This window comes from Musa acuminata, chromosome BXJ1-4 (assembly GCF_036884655.1).
Source record: "Musa acuminata AAA Group cultivar baxijiao chromosome BXJ1-4, Cavendish_Baxijiao_AAA, whole genome shotgun sequence".
NCBI lineage: Eukaryota > Viridiplantae > Streptophyta > Magnoliopsida > Zingiberales > Musaceae > Musa > Musa acuminata.
In genome coordinates, this window is record NC_088330.1 from 9,312,510 (window position 1) to 9,332,011 (window position 19,502).

Below are 19,502 nucleotides of genomic sequence, written 5' to 3' on the forward strand. Positions count from 1 at the left end.
TCCCTCTCATTAAGTTTGAATTAATAGATATCATGCCGACTCATAATAAATTATTAATATAATGACATATATAATTTAAGTTTAAAAATGGATGAAAGTCAATTTCAACCCCTATGGTTTTGGTCATAGATCACTTAAGTACTTATTGTTTACTCGTATCTAAAATAACCTATATATTTTAAAAAATATATCATATAAGCTCCTCTTGTCAAGTTTGAGTTAATAGATATTAGAGTATATTTAGGTGGTTTGTTACCTCATAATAAATCATTAATATAATAATATATATAATTTAAATTTAAAAAAGGGTTAATGTCCACCTTGTCGAGGAAGAAGAAGTGATAGAGACCATAACAATGGATGAAGGTGAAAAAGCAGAGGTATGAGAGGCCGGAGGTGAAGGTGAGGGAGAGCTAAACCACCACGTTATAGGCACAATGGGTGGGGTAGGAGTGCAAGAGAAGACAAAGTGAGAGGTGATGGAGACGAAGACGCCTAGGAGAAGGAAGAGAGACTAAGAGATCATTACGTATCTAGCGTTAGACTCGTTGACACATATTTAACCTAAAGTATGACTAGAAGCTCCCGAGTTTATCATCAGTATAGGAAAGACTGTATGCGTACGATGCCCTACTAAGCAATAACAACTAGTTGCTACTATTGGTGGTCACTGCCATAATGACGTCTCATTCTATCATTGATGGTGGTCTTAGTTTTTTTTTAAACTTAAATTATATTATCATTATATTAATAGTTTATTATAAGTCAATATACCACATAAACAAACTTTAACATCATTTAACTTATACTTGATGAGAGAGACTTATATATTATATTTTTTATAATATAGGGTTATTTTAGATATGAATAAATCATAAGGCTTAAGTGGTCTATGGCCAAAATTACAAGGGTCAAAATTGATATTAACCTTTTTTCTAAACTTAAATTATATGTATCATTATATTAATGCTTTATTATGAGTCAGCATGTTACGTAAATAAACTCTAATGATTATTAATTTAGATTTGATGAAAGTGACTTATATGTTATATTTTTAAAAATAAAAAAATTATTTTATGTACGAGTAAATCATAATGACTTAAGTAGTCTATAACCAAAACCATACGAGCTAAAATGGATAATTTTTTTTTTATCCTTAAAATTTTGATATAATATATATATCATGTTTTTTTCATATTATATTTTACAATATGAGTTGGGCAGTAATAAAAGGTTAAATGTCATCATTACAAGATTGGATGGGAGAGTCCAGCCAATTCATGAATGTAAATTCTGGTTGCTCGATTTGTTAGGGGTCAAGAACTGATGAAAGTTTAGCACCTAAGCTTATAACAAGCTTTGGTATCAATGATAATGTAATTTAATGAGATTTTCTATAAAACTTTATTGGAAAATAGATCGATAATGTACTAGCTCAATATTACAAAATTGTCAAATAATATTCTATCATAGAAAGGTCAACTAAATGTTAGGATCGTGTCGGCACTAAGAGGGGGGAGTGAATTATTGCAGCAGATAAAAGTGTCGGTTTAAAAATCTTTATACGTTAAAAAGAAAACCGATCTCGGAAGATAGTTTGAAAGCATATTTGTTCGTAAGGGTAGTGAAAGCTAAGTAAGGAGGAAGTGAAGCAATTTACAAAGTAAATAAATGATAATAATAGAAATGCAAACTAGAATTTATAGTGGTTCGATCGTTGTGACATACATCCACTTTCGATTCCTCCTCCGTCGAGGTCACTAGCGTCCACTAATGGTCTTCCTTCAATAGGCGAAGACCAACCACCTCTTTACAGTGCTTTCTCCTTTTCACGGGTTTAGGAGATAATCCTTACAAGCCTCACACCTCTCTTGAATGATCACAACACTAGAAAGAGAGGAGAAATCGAAAATTATACTTTTACAATACTTTTAACACCCTAAGATTTTAAGAAATTATTTAAACTTTCGTGCTCTTTCATACAAAAAAGGGTAGGATATTTATAGGCATCAATAGCTTCAGAATTGGAGCCAAAAAATATCACATCCTCGGATTTCGAGGTACTAGCGGTACCACCGCCATTATTGGGCAGTACCACCATCTGTAGACTGACACTAAGTGGTACGACCGCCTGACAGAGCTTAGAGACCGAACTCTGGTGGTACCACCACTTGACAAGGACGATACCACCACTTGGCAGTATTAACTATCAATGTTACCACCGCATGACAGTATTAACTGTCGACGGTACCACCGCCCAAACCACCTGGGAGACTGAGTCACCAAGTGGTGCCACCACCAACCGTGACTTCATGTACTGAATGAGCTGTTTAACTGGCCCAATTCAGCTCTGTTAAGGGCCCAGTTGGCCCCTAACTGAGTTAGTTAGATTACCTCACAATTCTAACTAAACTTAAGGTTTAACTATAATAATTAAGATATTTAAACAAGCAATCTCTATCTGGTATGTCAATTGTTCTTTCGACGATCTTCTAGTGAACTTCCAGCGAACTCCTGATGAACTCTCAGCGAACTCCCGACAAACTCTCGGCGAGCTCCTAACGAACTCTTGGCGAGCTTCCGGCAAACTTCAGGCACATCGTTCGATTCTTCGACGTATCATCTGATCTTTGACTTCGGCCCAACATCTGCTTTATGACTTACTGCTATCGTAGTTAATCATGCACACTTATCTCAACATATAGATTAGATCAAATAATTTACTAATTGATTTTATCATTAAAATTCAAGATTTAACAATCTTCCCCTTTTTGATGATGACGAAGTTAACCTTAACTCCCCTTATCTATATAATATACTTGAGAAAAGATATTCTTGAATTCAAGGCCTTTAAATTCAAGCATCAAATCGATAAGTTATATTCATTTAAACTTATCAACATGCACATCATGATACTTATCATGATTTACCAATTTAAAATACGGTACCACGTATTTATAAAAAAAAATGATATTATGACATCCATTTTCAAGTTTAATGATGATAGGCAATCATCATTTTCAAGTATGATATGAATTTCAAATATGAAATTTAGCAAGATAACAATTCTTGATAAAAAATAATAATTCATCATTCTGAGATATGATATCGATTGTAAATAGTAAGTTAAGCTCTTGATACCATATCATAATGATAGACAATTATTTCATGAAACATTTCAAGTATCTACAATGCATATGAAATACATTTTGATATGTTTCAAGTATTTGCGATGTGTTGTGACGTATTTGACGATTCCAATTATATTTCAAGCATTCGTAAAACATTCAAGCATTTACGATAAGATATATTTTATACATTTATCTCAAACATTTATAATGATAATTTGTCATCAATTTACCACATTTTTTCCCCTTTGTCATCAACAAAAAGGAGAACCATTCAACAATACAAATGTGATAAATAAAATTAAGTAAGTTTCACACCAATTTATCTAAGCCATAAAGGAAGATAAGCAAAAACTTTGCATGATAACCTTTTTGGATAAACTAATATTTTTACTCATGGGTTCTTTGGTTCTTCTTTAGATGTACAAGTTTCTTTCTTCCTTTGTCACAAAAATAAGAAGAAGAGGAAGAAAGGTAAGGAAAGAATCCATTAAGAACCAAATTTAGGAAATGATTTGAACCAAGTCAAATTCAAGACAATAAATGAGTTTCATTAAATCATTCTTCAATTTTAACAAAAAGAAGGGATTCATGAAAAGGATCAAGATATCTATGTAAAATTAAATCGTCATTCTTGCAAGTAATCATCACACACTAAAATTCATCTTTCAAAGATCAAGATATCTATGTGAATTCATAAAATTCATCTTTTATGAGAAGAGTAAGAAAGAATTCATGGGAATGGAGCATCATATAAAAAAGAAGTTTACGAATAAAACTTCATAAATCAAATCAAATTCTCATTAAAAATTCACAAGAGTGAAATCCGTGAGAGATGCATTTGTCAATGAATTCTATGAGTGAAGTGATTAAGTGTCTCAAAAATCATTAAGTGATGGAATAAGGGTATGAAATAAATTTGATACTAAGTAAATTGATATTTCGGATTTCATGAATGCTTTTTTTTTTTAAATCGAGAAAGTTCAAAAAAGATATACAACAAACTCATGCATTCAGACAATTTAACATCCCTAACTCTCTTCTAATAAAATTAAATTATTCTTCATTTAAAAAGAAAATCAAGAAATTTGAAGAATGTATCAAGGAATTTATGCATTCGAAGATTTATCAAGTCTAATTCTCAAAATGATTAAATCATCATCAAGAAGTGCATCATAATATTGAAAAGCACATGACGTCAAAGGTTACGTCATAGAATGTAAAAGTATAGTATATCAAGGAGTACAACTCATTATAGTACTTTTTAGTTCTCTACTCTCTTTTATCAGTAAAAGGAAATATATAATCTATTCAGGTGGTGGTAAATCAAAATGCTTAAACAAAGTATTCAGTTGCCGACGAATTTGCTACGTCTCAGTTAAGATTTGATCTTGATGTAGTTCAATTCAATCCAGCTGAGTCACTATTGGATTGGTAGATGAGGAGGGTGCTTGCTCTGTTGAAGGTGTTGCCTCAAGGGGACTGGTAGGAGGAGAATGACTTTTCCTATAAATAGGTGTTTCTGGTTCTGGTTCAAGTGGAAAAAATTTAGTTCTCATATGTAATCTAGTCTGAATTCCATTTCTTACTATACATCTTAATCTCCTTAATAGGTTTCCATTGATGACATTGAATCGATCTAGTTTTAAGGTTCATTCATCAGATGGAATAACCATGTTATGTGCACACATTAGTCTAGTGATTAAACTACCATAAAGAAGTATCATATCTTTTGTTGATAGTTCAATCCTGTTTTGTTTTATCATATATCCAAAACAGTTATTGTGTCCTCTCATAATCCAATATATTATTTCTAATTCTATTTGACTAATTTCATCGTGATGGTGTTGTTTTGGAAGTAGGATACTTATCACTATGTAATGTAGCACTTTTGTGCTAAAGGGTAGCAAATGTTCATAACTTTTTTGAACAATAGAAAGATTTGGGTTACAAAAGATAGTTCCTAATGCCTCAGAATACATAACCCTAACTGATTCTTCAACCCATAGCCCTCTAAAGTAACAACCTCTTCTTTTCTCAGGAATTCTTATAAGATTACAAATTATACTATCTGTGATAGGTATGTGATGCCCTAAGAGATAAGTGGACACCCTATCATTTTCATCTACTTATAAGTTGTTATAAAATAACCAAATAAGTCAAGGATAAATGAGTTCACTTATTTGGAGGATTGAAAAGACATCTAAATCGGTAAACCATTGAATTGATTCTAAATTATCTAATCCTTCTAAATCTACATATTTTCCCTTATAAACACTTCTATATTCAAAGGTTGAGAATTTAAGAGCATATTGGGGGGAATCAAAGAATGTGGAGTCATAGGTTTCATTTACTCTCCTCTTACCTTTGTCCCTTAAGGATCTTCCGAACTATACATATTATTAATGAGAAAATTGTAAGAAGCAAGATCTAAATATTGAGAGAAAGGTTTTTGAGGATTACCCTTGTAGTGATCTCTTGAAAGATTGAGATTGATCTTTACATTCGCAAGAGATGAGGGTTTTCTTGAGTTTCTAGAGGAAGAACAAGGAGAATGAGAGGTGGAGAAGGGTTTTGAGGTGTGGGAAGAGATCTAAGAAGGCTTGGGGGCGGTTCTACCATCGGCCCTAAAAGCCCTTTTATAGGGCAGAGCTACTGGTGGTGCCACCGCCTATAACCAGTGCTTACTTACGGTGCCACCGCTGGTGCACTATTTTTCACAATTTATTTGTTTTTCTTTGTCTAGCATCATTGCTTTTCTTTTGAGATATAATAGGTAAGAATTCTTGTCTTCTCTTTTAAGCAAGATCATAGTCATTTTGTAGTACGAGCGCTTATTCGCATAAATTTCGTATCAAGTCAAAATGAAGTTCGATTTTCGTAAATGGGAGGAAGACCTTTTATTAAAATTATCAATTCATAAAAGACCAAACATACTAATGTTCCAAGAATCAGATTTCCCTTTTTGCAATGAGAAGAAATAATAGTAGAAAAAGAAGACTCAATTTTTAAATGTCGAGAAATCCAAAAATTAGGAAAATGTAAGAAAGGAACTCATGGAAGAATTCACAAGTTTAAAATATTGAGAGATCAAGATCAAATGTTTATTAGGATTTCAAATAATTATTGCATCATTAAATCATCAAACATGATTAGAATATAAAATATCTTTCCTTTATTATTTTGGCTAGAGAGCTTTATGGAATATTTTGGATCTTGGTCATAAGCCTCAATCATCCATTATCAAGATATTATTTTTGCTCCTAACTTGTTATGGTAGACACTTCTACAAAAAAATGATGATTTTTAGGTACTCATTTGATCTTGGGTGCCTCAAAAATCGATCTACTCAACTTATCATATTGCATTGAGTCATTTGAGGTTCCTTTCAGAACCTAAATCAAATTGTGTGGACTATATCTCTTAAACAGATATTTATAAGTAATATATCCGAGTTTATAACAAAAGATATATTTGATGTGGGGTGATACAAGCAAATAGGGTATTTAACAAAGGTGGTTGGATTTTGGTGAGAACTACTCACAAATCCAATTTCGCCTCTTCTATGAACGTGACTCTTATTGGCAAGGATTATGTTCAAGGACTTGCAAAAAATTTTAAAAAATTTTAAATTTCTCTAAGGTTTCATGTAGTTGTAAATTTTCCTTTTTAAGCGTTTCTAATCATCATATTTTGTGCAAGGAGCTAAACTATCATCATGTTCAATTTTTAATCTATCAAAATCATGAACAAGAGAAGCATGCTCCTTTTTTTAATAGTTTATACTTTTTACTAACTAATTTACATTCATCAAATAATTCATGAAAAATATTTAAAAACTTATCGAAAGATAAATTTACATCTAATGAACTGCTTACCTCATCTCCGATAGCCATTGGTATATAGTGAGCAACTTGCTCTTTGTTGGTTGGCTCCTCTTCTTCGAATGCACTTGAGTTATTCTAAGTTTCTTTAAGCGCTTTCTTCTTCTTTGGTTGCTTCTTCTTTAGTTAAAGATATTCACTTTTGAAATGTCCCAACTTCTTGCATTCGTAGCATATAACTTGTTCTTTCTTGGGTTCGATTATATTTTTTATATCATTTTTAAATTTATTTTTTTTATGAATTTTTTGAATATTCTTGTCAAGAGTGTCAAATCATCATCATAGTCCTCATCACTTGAATTTTCTTTCAAATGATCTTCATGAGTTCTTAGTGTCATATCCTTTTGAAAGGTAGTTCTCAATCTCTTCATGAGCGTTGCAAGTCATCTCATAGGTCATTAGTGACTCAATAAGTTCTTCAAGAGGGAAGTTATTCAAATCTTTTGCTTCTTGAATAGCAGTTACTTTAGGATCCCAACTCTTTAGAAGAGTTCTTAGTATCTTGTTAACAAGTTCAACATTAGAAAAACTTTTACCAAAGGCTTTTAGACCATTGACGACATCCGTAAATCGGGTGTACATGTCTTCAATGGTCTCACTTGGTTTCATACAGAACAATTCATAACTATGAACCAAAAGATTAATTTTTGACTCCTTAACCCTATTTATACCTTCGTGTGTGATTTCAAGTGTATGTCAAATGTTATAAGTCATTTCGTAAATAGAAACTCGATTGACTTTGTTTTTATCCAAAGACAAAACAAAGCATTCATAGCTTTGGCGTTCAAAGAGAAAGTCTTCTTCTCCAAGTCATTCCATTCGCTCGTTGGAAGATAAGATATTTGAAATCCGTTTTCAATGATATTCCATAACTCGAAATCCATAGAAATTAAGAAGATCTTCATCCTAGTTTTCCAATACGTGTAATTCGTCCCATTGATCATGAGAAGACGAGTGATAGAATGCCCTCTTGATTGCCAACAAAAACCATCTCTCTTGGGTTTTAAACCAAATCAAGAGTAACCGAGCTTTGATACCAATTGTTAGGATCGAGTCGACACTAAGAGGTGAGGTGAATTAGTGTAGTGGATAAAAGTATCGATTTAAAAATCTTCGTACGTTAAAAAGAAAACTGATCTCGGAAGATAGCTTGAAAGTGTGTTTGTTCGTAAGGGTAGTGAAAGTCAAGTAAGGAGGAAGTGAAGCAATTTGCAAAGTAAGTAAATGACAATAATAGAAATGCAAATCAGAATTTATAGTGGTTCGATCGTTGTGACAAACATCCACTTTTGATTCCTCTTCAATCGAGGTCACCGACGTCCATTAATGGTCTTTCTTCAATACGCGAAGACCAACCACCTCTTTACAGCACTTTCTCCTTTTCATGGGTTTAGGAGATAACCCTTATAAGTCTCACATCTCTTTTGAATGATCATAATATTAAAAAGGGAGGAGGAGGACTTTTTACACTTTTACAACACTTTTAAAACCCTAAGATTTCAAGAAATTGTTCCTACTTTCGTGTCCTTTCATGCAGAAAATGATGGGATATTTATAGCTCGAATGGCTTCAAAATTGGAGCCAAAAAGTGTCACATCTTCGGATGTTGGGGTACTGGTTGTACCATCGCCTGCAAACTGACACTGAGTGGTACCACCGCTTGACAGAGCTCGGAGATCGAGCTTTGGCGGTACCACCGCCTGACAGAACTTGGAGACGGAGCTCTGGAGGTACCACTGCCTAGCAGCATTAACTTCCAGCGATACCATTGCCCAGACTACTTGGGAGATTGAGTCACCAAGCGATGCCACCGTCGACCGTGACTTCAGGTGCTGAATGAGTTGTTCAACAGGCCCAATTTAGCCATGTTAAGGGCCCAATTCGCCCTTAACTGAGTTAATGAGATTACCCCCAATCATAACTCAACTTAAGGTCTAACTATGATAATTAAGACATTTAAACATGTAATCTCTGTCCGACATGTCGATTGTTCTTTTGGCAATCTTCTTACGAACTTCTCGATGAACTTCCGACGAACTTTCAACGAACTCCCGACGAACTCTCAACGAACTCCCGATGAACTCTCAACGAGCTCCCAATGAACTCTCGGCGAGCTTCCGACAAACTTCTGGCACAACGTCTGATCTTTGACTCCGGTCCAACATATGCTTTATGTAATACCGCTATCGTAGTTAATCTTACACACTTGTCTCAATATATAGATTATATCAAATAATTTATCAATTATTTTCACCATAGATTCAACCCTAAATAGTTATTAATGTTGGGAGTCCCACTGACATGTTAGATTGATTGGATACATAATATTATAGTAATTATAAACGTGATGAGACATTAATGTGATGTTGGATCATCCTCATAACGTTATGCAGGAAAAGTTCATAAATCATGTGTTTATTGTATTAATTTCTTAAATATTATTTATCTGTATATATTTAAACACAGTAAAGTTATGTCTTTACCCACTAAATTTAACTTCTCTTAATGTATGCAATTAATGAGGTCGATCGGAATCCGTTACAACTACTTTTATAACAGATATCGTCTCAAACAATCTTAACCCTTCGCCTCGTTGCTTCCGTCATCATCCACCGTTCCTTTGAGATCAAGAAGAGAGAACGGACGGTGAGAAATCAATCTCATCTATTCTGCCGCCTTAAACCGCTCTCATCAACGGGCGAGCTCGGGGCGGCTCCTCATTTGAAATAAAAGAGCGACCGCTTCTTCTTCCTTGAGCTCCGTTTCTACCCGCCCACCTACCTTTCGTTTCTCGGAGAACGAGCGTGGGGCCCGGAAAAACGGTTTGTTGGCCCACCAACAGGTTTCGGTGAATGAAGGGGTAGACGGCTGTCGATGTGCATAATTTTTCTTTCGTGAAAGGAAGTAATGCTTCTTGCACTCTTGCTTTCATACCCATTGACGCACCTTAACTTTATATGGCTTGGAGATGGGCCTCTTGTGTTATTAACCAGAGACTTTTGGGATAGGCATGTGGGTAGGCGTCAATCTTATGTCTCTGTAACCTTTGTAAGGTGCACAATGAGAGCTAAAATTAAGGGTTACTTCCATTTCCCAGAGGTGCACTAAAAAAGAGCTGTCTTTCTCTCTCCATTTCATGTGGTGGTGATCCTTTCAATCAAAATAAAGTTCAGCAGAAGGTGGGAGAGGCAGGAAAGGGATCGAAACAGAGGGAGAGGGGCGGAAGAGAGGGTGAGGAATGTCGTGCTCGCCGTCTTCGGGGTCGGGGGAAGACGAGGGCGTCGACGCCTACCGGAAGGGCGGCTACCACGCGGTTAGGGTCGGTGACGCCTTCGCCGGTGGCCGCTACGTCGCCCAGCGGAAGCTCGGATGGGGTCACTTCTCTACCGTCTGGCTCGCCTACGACACCCTTTCTTCCGTATGTTCCGTGCTCCTCCTCTTCCTCCTCCTCCTCCTCCTCCTGTTCCGAAGAGAGAAATAACAAGAAACAGGAACGTATTTGGATTTTTTTTATTCTTATTTCAATCGCCACTGTTTTTGGTTGTGATTTGGCGGTCATTTCTCGGCTGGAATTCATTTGGTATTTCAAAATGATGCGTTTTCGGTTCCAAAAGTCCCTCCTTTGCATGTGCTTGTGAATCGATCGTTTTCTTTGGGAAATGATGACGACACAATGTCGTCTATTGTTGGATTGCGACTGCGCCATTGGATTCATCGATATCAAAGGAGGCCGTGCCTTTTGCCTTTTGACAATCATGTCAGCAGTTTTCATCATTGCTTCATCGTCTGTCACAATTAGCTTCTATGATCATATTCTCATATATTGATGATTGTTGTAGAGATATTTACTCAGTTTCTTCTGCTTGATTTTACTCTTCCTGACAATTTCTCCATCCCATTTCGATTGCTTTGAGGTAATCCATTTTCTGTTGACCCCTCGTGCAAACTTACTTCGGAATTTATGTTTTGTCTTGGTAGAAATTTGTTGCCCTCAAGATTCAAAAAAGCGCGAAAGAGTATACTCAAGCTGCGCTTCATGAGACGGAGCTTCTCTCAGCGATTGCAGACGGAGACCCTTCCAATTCCAAGTGTGTTGTGCGACTACTGGACCACTTTATGCATGCTGGCCCCAATGGGCAGCACTATTGTTTAGTGGTTGAATCCCTTGGAGATAGCTTGCTTCGGTTGATTCGTTACAACCGTAACAAAGGGATTGGTCTGAACAGAGTCAAGACTATATGTAGATCGATATTGGTGGGTCTCGATTACTTGCACAGGGAGCTTGGTATCATTCACACGGATTTGAAGCCAGAAAATGTGCTTCTTGTGTCCACAATCAATCCTGCTAAGGACCCTGTGAGGTCCAAGTTCACTCCAATTCTTGAGCGGCCTGAAGGGTGCCCAAATGGTGGATATCCATTCAGTATGAACCAGAAGAAGCTGAAGATTATGACAAGAAGGGCATTGGTGAAGATTTCTAAGAGAAGAATGTCAATGGGAGGCTATGTAGAGATGGAGAGAAGCTTGGATGGGATTGATCTGAGGTGCAAGGTGGTGGATTTTGGGAATGCTTGTTTGTTTGATAACCAAATTTCAGATGATATTCAGACAAGGCAGTACAGAGCTCCTGAGGTTATTATTGGGTTGGGATACTCCTTTTCGGTTGATATGTGGTCCTTTGCTTGTATAGCCTTTGAGCTTGCAACTGGTGACCTGCTCTTTGCTCCTAAGAATAGCCCAGAATTCACCGAAGATGAGGTACTTTTTCTCCCTCCCAACATCTCCTCATAAGATATCGGATATATTAATTTCTTGCAGGTTAAAGAAGCATTTCAATTATTGTTACTTGATAATCTGTGTTAAAATGCCAACTATCATGATCCATAAGCTGCTTTCTGGAGTATGAATTCTTATACATATTGTAGTTTTCAAATGGCTACAGCAGTACACAATTATTATCAGATTTTAAATCACAATATCATAGTTATGCATGAGAAACCTGTTAGGGGCATTTATTCATGGAGAAGAAACGAGGACAAGTTTTCTTGGACGAAGTTGCCATAAAATGGTTCAAATGGACGTAACCTTGGCTAAAGATGGATGATCATCATTATACTTGATAATCTGTCTTTTTTTTTTTCATTTTAGTTTAGATAAATTGTTTTGTGCCAAAACAATGTGCTGCTTTGAATTGCGAGTTCAGTAGCTTCACATGATAAGTTCTGCAGGCATATGGGTACATCCATGCCTATTCTAGTTCCATTTACTGTGCAAGGATTTTCAAAAAAGATAATGTCTTGATTCTTTTCTGAAGTTTGGTATCACATGTAAAGCTTAAATTTTCATGCTCATGTTTAAGCAACTTTGCTTGGATATGTACTTGTCCAGACGTCCATTTCCACAGCAAGTGGAAATAGAGAAGCATGTAGGGCAGGAAAATAAGGGAAATGTAGCTGTTAGAATATGGAATATTAAAGATATGTTCATTGAAGCATCAGAAACAAATCCGACATCTGATCCCATCATTACATGTAACATCTAAAATTTACTATCGAAATCCTGTTCCTGAGTGGCCAACTCACAACATATATTTAACATGTTACATGACATGCCTGAAAGAGTCCAGTTAGCATGGTATCTAAGGCAAATATCTGGACTGTGGAATGACTTCCAGTCCTTGATTTCAGGATCACTTGGCTCTGATGATGGAACTTCTTGGAAGGATGCCCCGACAGGTGACTCCATTTTGTTTGTTGACTTCCCTGTTTATATGACACTAATGTTTTTGCCTTTGTTAGTGAAGATTGCTACTGCAGGATCTCGATCAAAGGACCTCTTTGACAGATATGGAGACCTGAAGAGGATTCGTAGGTTGAAATTTTTGCGCCTGGATCGCCTTCTGGTTGACAAGTACAAGTTTTCAGAAACTGATGCCAACTCCTTCATGGAGTTCCTTTGCCCACTTCTCGATTTTGATCCAGAGAAGAGGCCTACAGCAGCTCAGTGCCTGCAACATCCATGGCTCAATGAATGAGGAGATTTATAAGAGCCTAAAGCTGCTCGAGTATGAAATAATTTGAAGAGGTGATAAATTTAACGCAACCACCACCAGCTAACAAGTGAAGTTTCAGCATTTTCACTGACCCGACTTAATTGTACCACATGAGGTCTGAAGGAAACTACTCAAACTCGGTCATCTGGTTGTATTCATGAATACCTTCGACTATATTATGACTTTTGGTAGAGGTTTTTTTCCCTAATGTTATCGTCTTCCAAAAGAGAAAACGTGAAGTAGCTTCTGATAATGCCCGAGTCATTTTTCGCCGTATATTTACATTGTGTCTCAAACTGTGTTAAGTCCCAAAGCATTCCTTTGTTTGATTAAAACAGAGCAGTTCTTGGCTAAGGGCACATTAACACTGAAGCAGGAAATGCTGGCCAAAAATCTAAACCAACATAAGCTATGAATCAATGTTTTAAGGTTACTTCTGCTCGAGTCAGCTGAATTGTTGCATGTGTGATGGACAAGGTATTAATAATGATGCCCATCGACCTAAATGGAATTCAAGGTGGAGTCAAGGTGGAGTCGAGTTCAAGAAAGGCGAAGACAGGTGAACGATATGATCATGCAGGCAGGCCGATCTGGAGAAAGCTCGTGCACATTTACACGATTAAATCATTACCACTAATTTGCTTCATTCTTCGTTCCCATCTGTGATCCCACATGAACTCAATGAACTCAATAGTTCCAACAATAAACAATAGAATTGAGGAAGTATTGTGAAGAACTTTTGACAATAAATTGTTGATTCAAAAGACACATCAAAATCATCCGCATCTAAAAGCTCTCTGAAGTTTGATTATTTATGCCATTCTATAATGTGCAAGACAAAAGTTCAGAGACAGACATAAGCTCTCTCCTCTGGAATCATGTTTGAGATGACTAGTTGTGTAACCCAGTAAACATTCACAAACTTCGCATCTGAGTGCTAAGAGGCTCTGTACCAGATTTAAGATGAGCATGTAAACTATTACAACTTCTGCTGTGTGTACACCAATTTAAGAGGACAGTTTTGCCTTCATCATCTACTGCATCTTTTCGATATTGTACGATACAGCATGATCCTTCCACACACCTTTCTCCAAGTACTTCTCATAGAATCTCACATTACCATCTGTTTTGACAGACAATGCAGTGGTGCTTCGCGTTCCAAATTGCCGCTGTTTAGCAATAAACAGATTTAGTTTCAAATGGTCGATTTTGAATAATCATAGACATGAAGGAAAACAAGAGTAGAACGATCAGGTACCCACCTGTTTTGTCTCGAACTGAACAAAGATGGAGCTCAACTTGAATTCATATTCGGTATCACAGCCAGTGTTTGGCAACCTATCTCTATCAGCCCTTGCATTGTCACTCATCAGTTTATCAACCATCTCCTTTTCAGGGATTTCTTCCTCATCATACTTGACAAGTAGATCTCTAAATCTCATGCCTAATCTTTGTGCCTGGAAGAGATTAAACAACGTGAGCAATAGTAAGGTCCTTGACGTAAAAAATCAATAAAGTAAGCATTGATACAATTTATCTATTTCAAAAAAAAGGGAAAAAAAAAATGAACTGAAGCAAAGATGCAATATCCATGCTATTGCAAGAATGAAGGATTTGCTTCTGATATTAGGGACTGCTCTCAGATGAAGAAACACTTGCATAAGAGATGGATGTCAGTAAAAGATACTGAAACAGCCTAATTCCCAGAATAGTGTTCTAGTGTTCTAGTGTTCTTCATCACCTTGTTTCGGTTGCCACCAAGGCAGTAACTTTGCTTGTTAGTTCACTACCACAATTGCTATTCTGGTTAGCTTTAAATAGATAAATTTATGTACCTTTTTGACATATGATCTACATCCTACATAGAAAAACTGCACATTCTTTTCAGAAACAGCACCATATATCTACTACCAGATTCTAATTGAAGTGTCTATACGGCACAATATCATACATTCTGTCCCAGTATTGCAATGGCACTCCCAAATACAAAAAGTTATACATAGAGGGAAATGATGAGCATGTTCCAAAAGAATATTACAAATAGTATTTTTGAAAGTTGGTTGGACAGATTACTGAAGTGGAAAAGGAAATGCTTGTTTTCCGCAGCCTTATTACATGAACCTCAAGGTTCCTTGATCAGTAAAGATCCTCACCTAATAATATCTAAAAGTTCGGGAAAAAAAAAACCACAATTAATTAGTGTAGCCTTATTTTAGGTAATCACTACAAGGTTTTGAGCAGGAATTGAAGTACTTGACTAGTAAGCTGTATATAACAAAAAAAGAAAAAACAAAAGCTGTACATATAATATGTTAAATTGTATTTGGTTCATTCCCATCACAGCAAATATTTCTTAATGGAAATAGGAATATTTGTATTTTTAATATTTAGTTGCAGTTAAAAAAAAGAAAACCTATTTGTTAATCAATCTTGATTTAACCCAGGAAGAACAAGAAAATAACATATTATAATCAAGTTGAGTCCACCACTTTAATTACAAGAATTACTCTAATTTTTCTGACATAGAATGAATAGCACAAAAAAGATGGAATTAGTGATCCTGTTTCACATTCAAGAAAAGCATACAAGAAGAAGAAGTTAATGAAAAGCATATCCACAGAGATGATGCAAAACTTGTAAGGAGAATTTATAACCATCAAGAGTTAGCATGGCTCATGTATTCAATTCTTCTTCTTTATAATTAACACAAACCAACACAAAAAATTCAATCAGAAAAAATTTTAATTTGCAGAAAGCAGATATAATGGCATTTTGTTGGGACAATCAGAAAAGAAGTCACCAAATTTAAATTGGTTTCTTACCTTATACCACGGAGTGTCTAATTTTGCATTAGAGAGCACATGAAGGCCTGGAGAAACCACTTGAATGGAAATAGGCTCTTCCTTAGGCCTATTTGAGATATACACCATGAGTTTGGATGGAATGTCAGCTAATATTAGATTAAACCCATTGTAGTCTCCTGCTTCCATGACAAGCTCCTCTGCAAATTCCAAGGGGCTTTTCCAGCTCTGTGATCGAAGATCAAATGCCAGAAGAATATTTCAGAGGTTGCATGAACAGAAGAAAATTACAAAAGGATAAAAAAGAAAGGAAGAAGAAGATGATCTGTACATGGCAAAAGTTCAGTAACAAGGATAGATTCCAAATGAAGACAGCCATGGCGTCAAGACAGAGGTATTACCTGCAAGAACCTGACAGGCAAGTCTCCCCTGGTCCTTGCACAAGGCAGGTGGTCAGGCTCCAAGACATTGGTTAAGAAGGCCAGCCTCCCATCCTTGGTGCACCCCAGCCATGTCCCCCCTGCAAGCACATCCCTCCCTCCCAGTATCTTCCGATGGCCCTCCCCCCACCATGCCACTGGCTTTGTAGGCCTGCCATCCATGTCAATCCAACAACAAAGCAACCTCTCAATCTTTGAATACCATGAACAACAACAAGAAAGCCGAACTAAAGTAGTTGTTTCTCATGAATCCAAAGCATTACTCTCTTGCTTATGTGCCCTTTCGCCATTATGAACTATGAAGAAACTGAAAAAGTCTCTTTCAGCATACACGCAGCAAAAGAACAAGGAAAACAAAATAAGAACAAAGACCTGGAGGTCTCAATTTGCGAAGCTTAAGAAGGCAGATTCACACTAAAGGACGCAAGATTCATGTTAGAATGTGAGGGAGAAGGGGGTCTATGAACCTTCCTATCTAACAACTCCAACACAAAGTTGGCATACTGATCTCCTAAGAATAACATCAAGTTATTCTGGACACAGAAGAAAAATCTGAGAGAAAAGAAGACCCAGAAAAGAATCATAACATACCTATCATGATACTCGTCTCTGTTGAGCAAAAGGACGAGCGGGTAGAGAGGGTGCGCCTGCCATATCCATGCAGCTATACACATACTGCTCGATTTCCTCACTTCTCTCTTCTCGAACTCCCGTCTGCCGTACTCCTTATTCCTCTCCTCTCTTCGGAACACTCTCCTCTTCGTTATATACTCCCCCCCCCCACCCCACCTCCTCACACGCCAAAGGCCAAACCAAAGCAAGCCCACAGCAACCACTCCGAATGAATTCATCCTCAGGTCTTTGGTCAACTCCAATAAGTATAGCAGAACCCGTGGGCAGCTTCCGCAGCTGCTGGGAAAATGTTTGGATCACAAGATAGGTAAGGGAAGGCGGCATCATCCGACATCATAGCTCAGAGGATTCCGAGGAAAACCGGCGACAGAGACGGCAGACGATCTATTTATGGAAGCGTTTCTATTGCACGGCAAGTTCTCGTGTGATGACTCAGCAGCAGCATCATCATCATCAGTTGAACATATCCTGAAGCCAAAACTATATAGAAGTCACAAATATAAATTATACAGATATTTAGAATAATAATATATGTGTTTAATTTTGGAGGTGCAAATATGATATTTTATTTTTTAAAAAGATAAATTATCAAAAATTTTATCAGATAAACTAATAATAAACACCTTTATATTTTAAAATTTTATTATTCTCTAAATAAAATATTTTAGAATAATCTCATAATTTTAATTGGGGTTTGAGAAAACTTGTATTCAACTTTAGATATGATAATGCATAATACATAATAAATAAAATATTTTAGAATAATTTCATAATACAGGTTTGAGAAGATTTGTATTCGATACCTTCGATTAGTAGCATCATTCACTGGATCTTTCGATCTGATAGTTGACTTTTTTTTCCATTTGATAAAGATTCCTTCGTTATAAAATTTAATTTTTTTTATACTTATTAAGCTTAAAGTGACATTGTAATGTAAATTATGGAATTTATCCTTTTTTATATTAAAAGGACTAAAATTCACGTTTAGGTATGTGTTGAAGTCAATATGTCCATGAATATCTATCTACAAGACTAGAAAAAAGGATGTCGACGGTTGACCAACTACTCTTTTAATGTTTTAAGTCAGAGTTATGATAGGTGCAGTAGTAAGGTGTTCACGAAGGTTCTCCCATTCACTCCCTCTTAGAAGTCATCTTAAGAGGGGTTTCCTTTTGACATGAGTGTTAGGCTAATATAGTTTGTCATCATCTTGGTGGCCATGAAGGTATGGGCTTAATGTTATCGTTATCCTATGACGTGCAAAGGAGCTATGGTGTTGGTTGAGGTAGTGATGTCACTCATTACGAGGGAGCTAAAGTTGGATCCATATTGGCATCTGACTATTGCTATATATTCTTTCCTATTTAACACTAGAGGAATGTTTATTCGATAATTGATTATACCTCTATATTTTTGTTCATTCTTAAAAGAGCACCAATTAGATATGTGTAATCAAGTAATTTGAACACTAATAGAGAATATTTTGATAATCAATCTTATTCTTTTGTTTAGTCGTCATACAAATGCTGATATGAAAAGACAAGGGTCCAATCATCTCTCGTATGTGTTGATACGGTCGATCGACCCCATGGACAAAGTCCACGACGGGTCATTTGGTCGACTTGGTCGAACCAATCTATGGGGGATCGATTCGGTCGACCCCCTTCTTAGTCAACCTCCACGGGCAAAATGCTAGAGAAAAGACATTACAATTATTATATGCCCGTCGCCTCTATTGACGAAATATTCGAGGGAGAATATTACGGTCGTTACAAGCCCGTCGCCCCCAACGATGAAATGTTTGAGGGAAGACATTATGATCACTACAAGCCTATTGTCCCTCGTTGATGGAGTGTTAGTGGGAAGACATTATGATCGTTACAAGTGGTCATTTTGATTGAATAGGTAAAAAAGTTGACCCTCGATACTAGTCTAGGGGATTGAATCTTTATGCAACTAATCCTCTCACATTATAAAACTATCCTAAAGCTAACTTGAGCGAGTTATGTCGGGAAACTCCCCCGACATCAACCTTTGTGTATGGACTCGTTGGCAGGCCAAAACCCACCTTGATCCACTCTTGGGCCCCCCTCAAATGCTTAGATTTCGTTCCATAAATCATCTCGGTGCCACCTCATTTGCTCCAAGGTTTGATCGATCGTCTTGGAAAACCATCCTATGGATTTTCAAACGTCCTGTGCCTTCAGATTTGGACCGAACCGAGCTGACTCACAATCGACGATAAGATTCTCTAAAAAACACGTTTGCGACCAACTTCTTCTTGACTAGCCAAGTCTCTCTTGGACTTGAAATAATAATAATAATAATAATAATAATAATAATAATTTATAAGATAACTCTTAAACTATAGAGAGTATAATATATAAGTGTTACGTAATAAAGATAGACCAGTCGATAAATATCTTCAAATTTATCCGAGTCACTTTAGTGCTAAAATAAAATTGAAATCAAATTCATATGAAAATTAATTCCGTATAAATATAAACCGTAAAATGAATAGCCATTCCCCAACGTCTATCACATAACAATCATAAAGGCATGGA

The 19,502-nt window shown here is 36.3% G+C and overlaps 2 protein-coding genes across 5 annotated transcripts; one reads left to right on the forward strand and one right to left on the reverse strand.

The window, feature by feature from the left end:
* Nucleotides 1-10,141: 10,141 nt before the first annotated feature.
* Nucleotides 10,142-13,732, forward strand: LOC103981219 (uncharacterized). 4 transcript variants are annotated; one of them, XM_018824927.2, is made up of 4 exons: nt 10,142-10,430; nt 10,991-11,770; nt 12,687-12,747; nt 12,811-13,732. In XM_018824927.2, exons 1-4 carry the CDS (start codon nt 10,251-10,253, stop codon nt 13,044-13,046), a joined length of 1,257 nt encoding a protein of 418 aa, XP_018680472.1. In that variant the 5' UTR covers nt 10,142-10,250; the 3' UTR covers nt 13,047-13,732. The 4 variants fall into 4 exon arrangements, with proteins under 4 accessions (XP_018680472.1, XP_018680473.1, XP_018680474.1 ...); XM_018824928.2 differs by having other exon boundaries at nt 10,143-10,430; nt 12,816-13,000; XM_018824929.2 differs by having other exon boundaries at nt 10,143-10,430; nt 12,700-12,747; nt 12,811-12,950.
* Nucleotides 13,733-13,851: 119 nt separating this feature from the next.
* Nucleotides 13,852-17,269, reverse strand: LOC103981221 (uncharacterized). The gene is made up of 5 exons (XM_009397870.3): nt 16,897-17,269; nt 16,267-16,456; nt 15,887-16,093; nt 14,327-14,521; nt 13,852-14,233 (listed from the first exon to the last, which is right to left on the reverse strand). Exons 1-5 carry the CDS (start codon nt 17,154-17,156, stop codon nt 14,099-14,101), a joined length of 987 nt encoding a protein of 328 aa, XP_009396145.2. The 5' UTR covers nt 17,157-17,269; the 3' UTR covers nt 13,852-14,098.
* Nucleotides 17,270-19,502: the final 2,233 nt, after the last annotated feature.

Coding starts and splice junctions, on each gene's coding strand:
- LOC103981219 (XM_018824927.2), top strand. CDS start 10,251: ATGTCGTGCTCGCCGTCTTCGGGGTCGGGGGAAGACGAGGGCGTCGAC. Junction 10,431..10,990: donor CCTACGACACCCTTTCTTCC/GTATGTTCCGTG, acceptor TTGTCTTGGTAG/AAATTTGTTGCCCTCAAGAT. Junction 11,771..12,686: donor CAGAATTCACCGAAGATGAG/GTACTTTTTCTC, acceptor AATGACTTCCAG/TCCTTGATTTCAGGATCACT.
- LOC103981221 (XM_009397870.3), bottom strand. CDS start 17,156: ATGAATTCATTCGGAGTGGTTGCTGTGGGCTTGCTTTGGTTTGGCCTT. Junction 16,457..16,896: donor AGAGACGAGTATCATGATAG/GTATGTTATGAT, acceptor CATGGATGGCAG/GCCTACAAAGCCAGTGGCAT. Junction 14,522..15,886: donor TAGACACTCCGTGGTATAAG/GTAAGAAACCAA, acceptor AATCTCTTCCAG/GCACAAAGATTAGGCATGAG.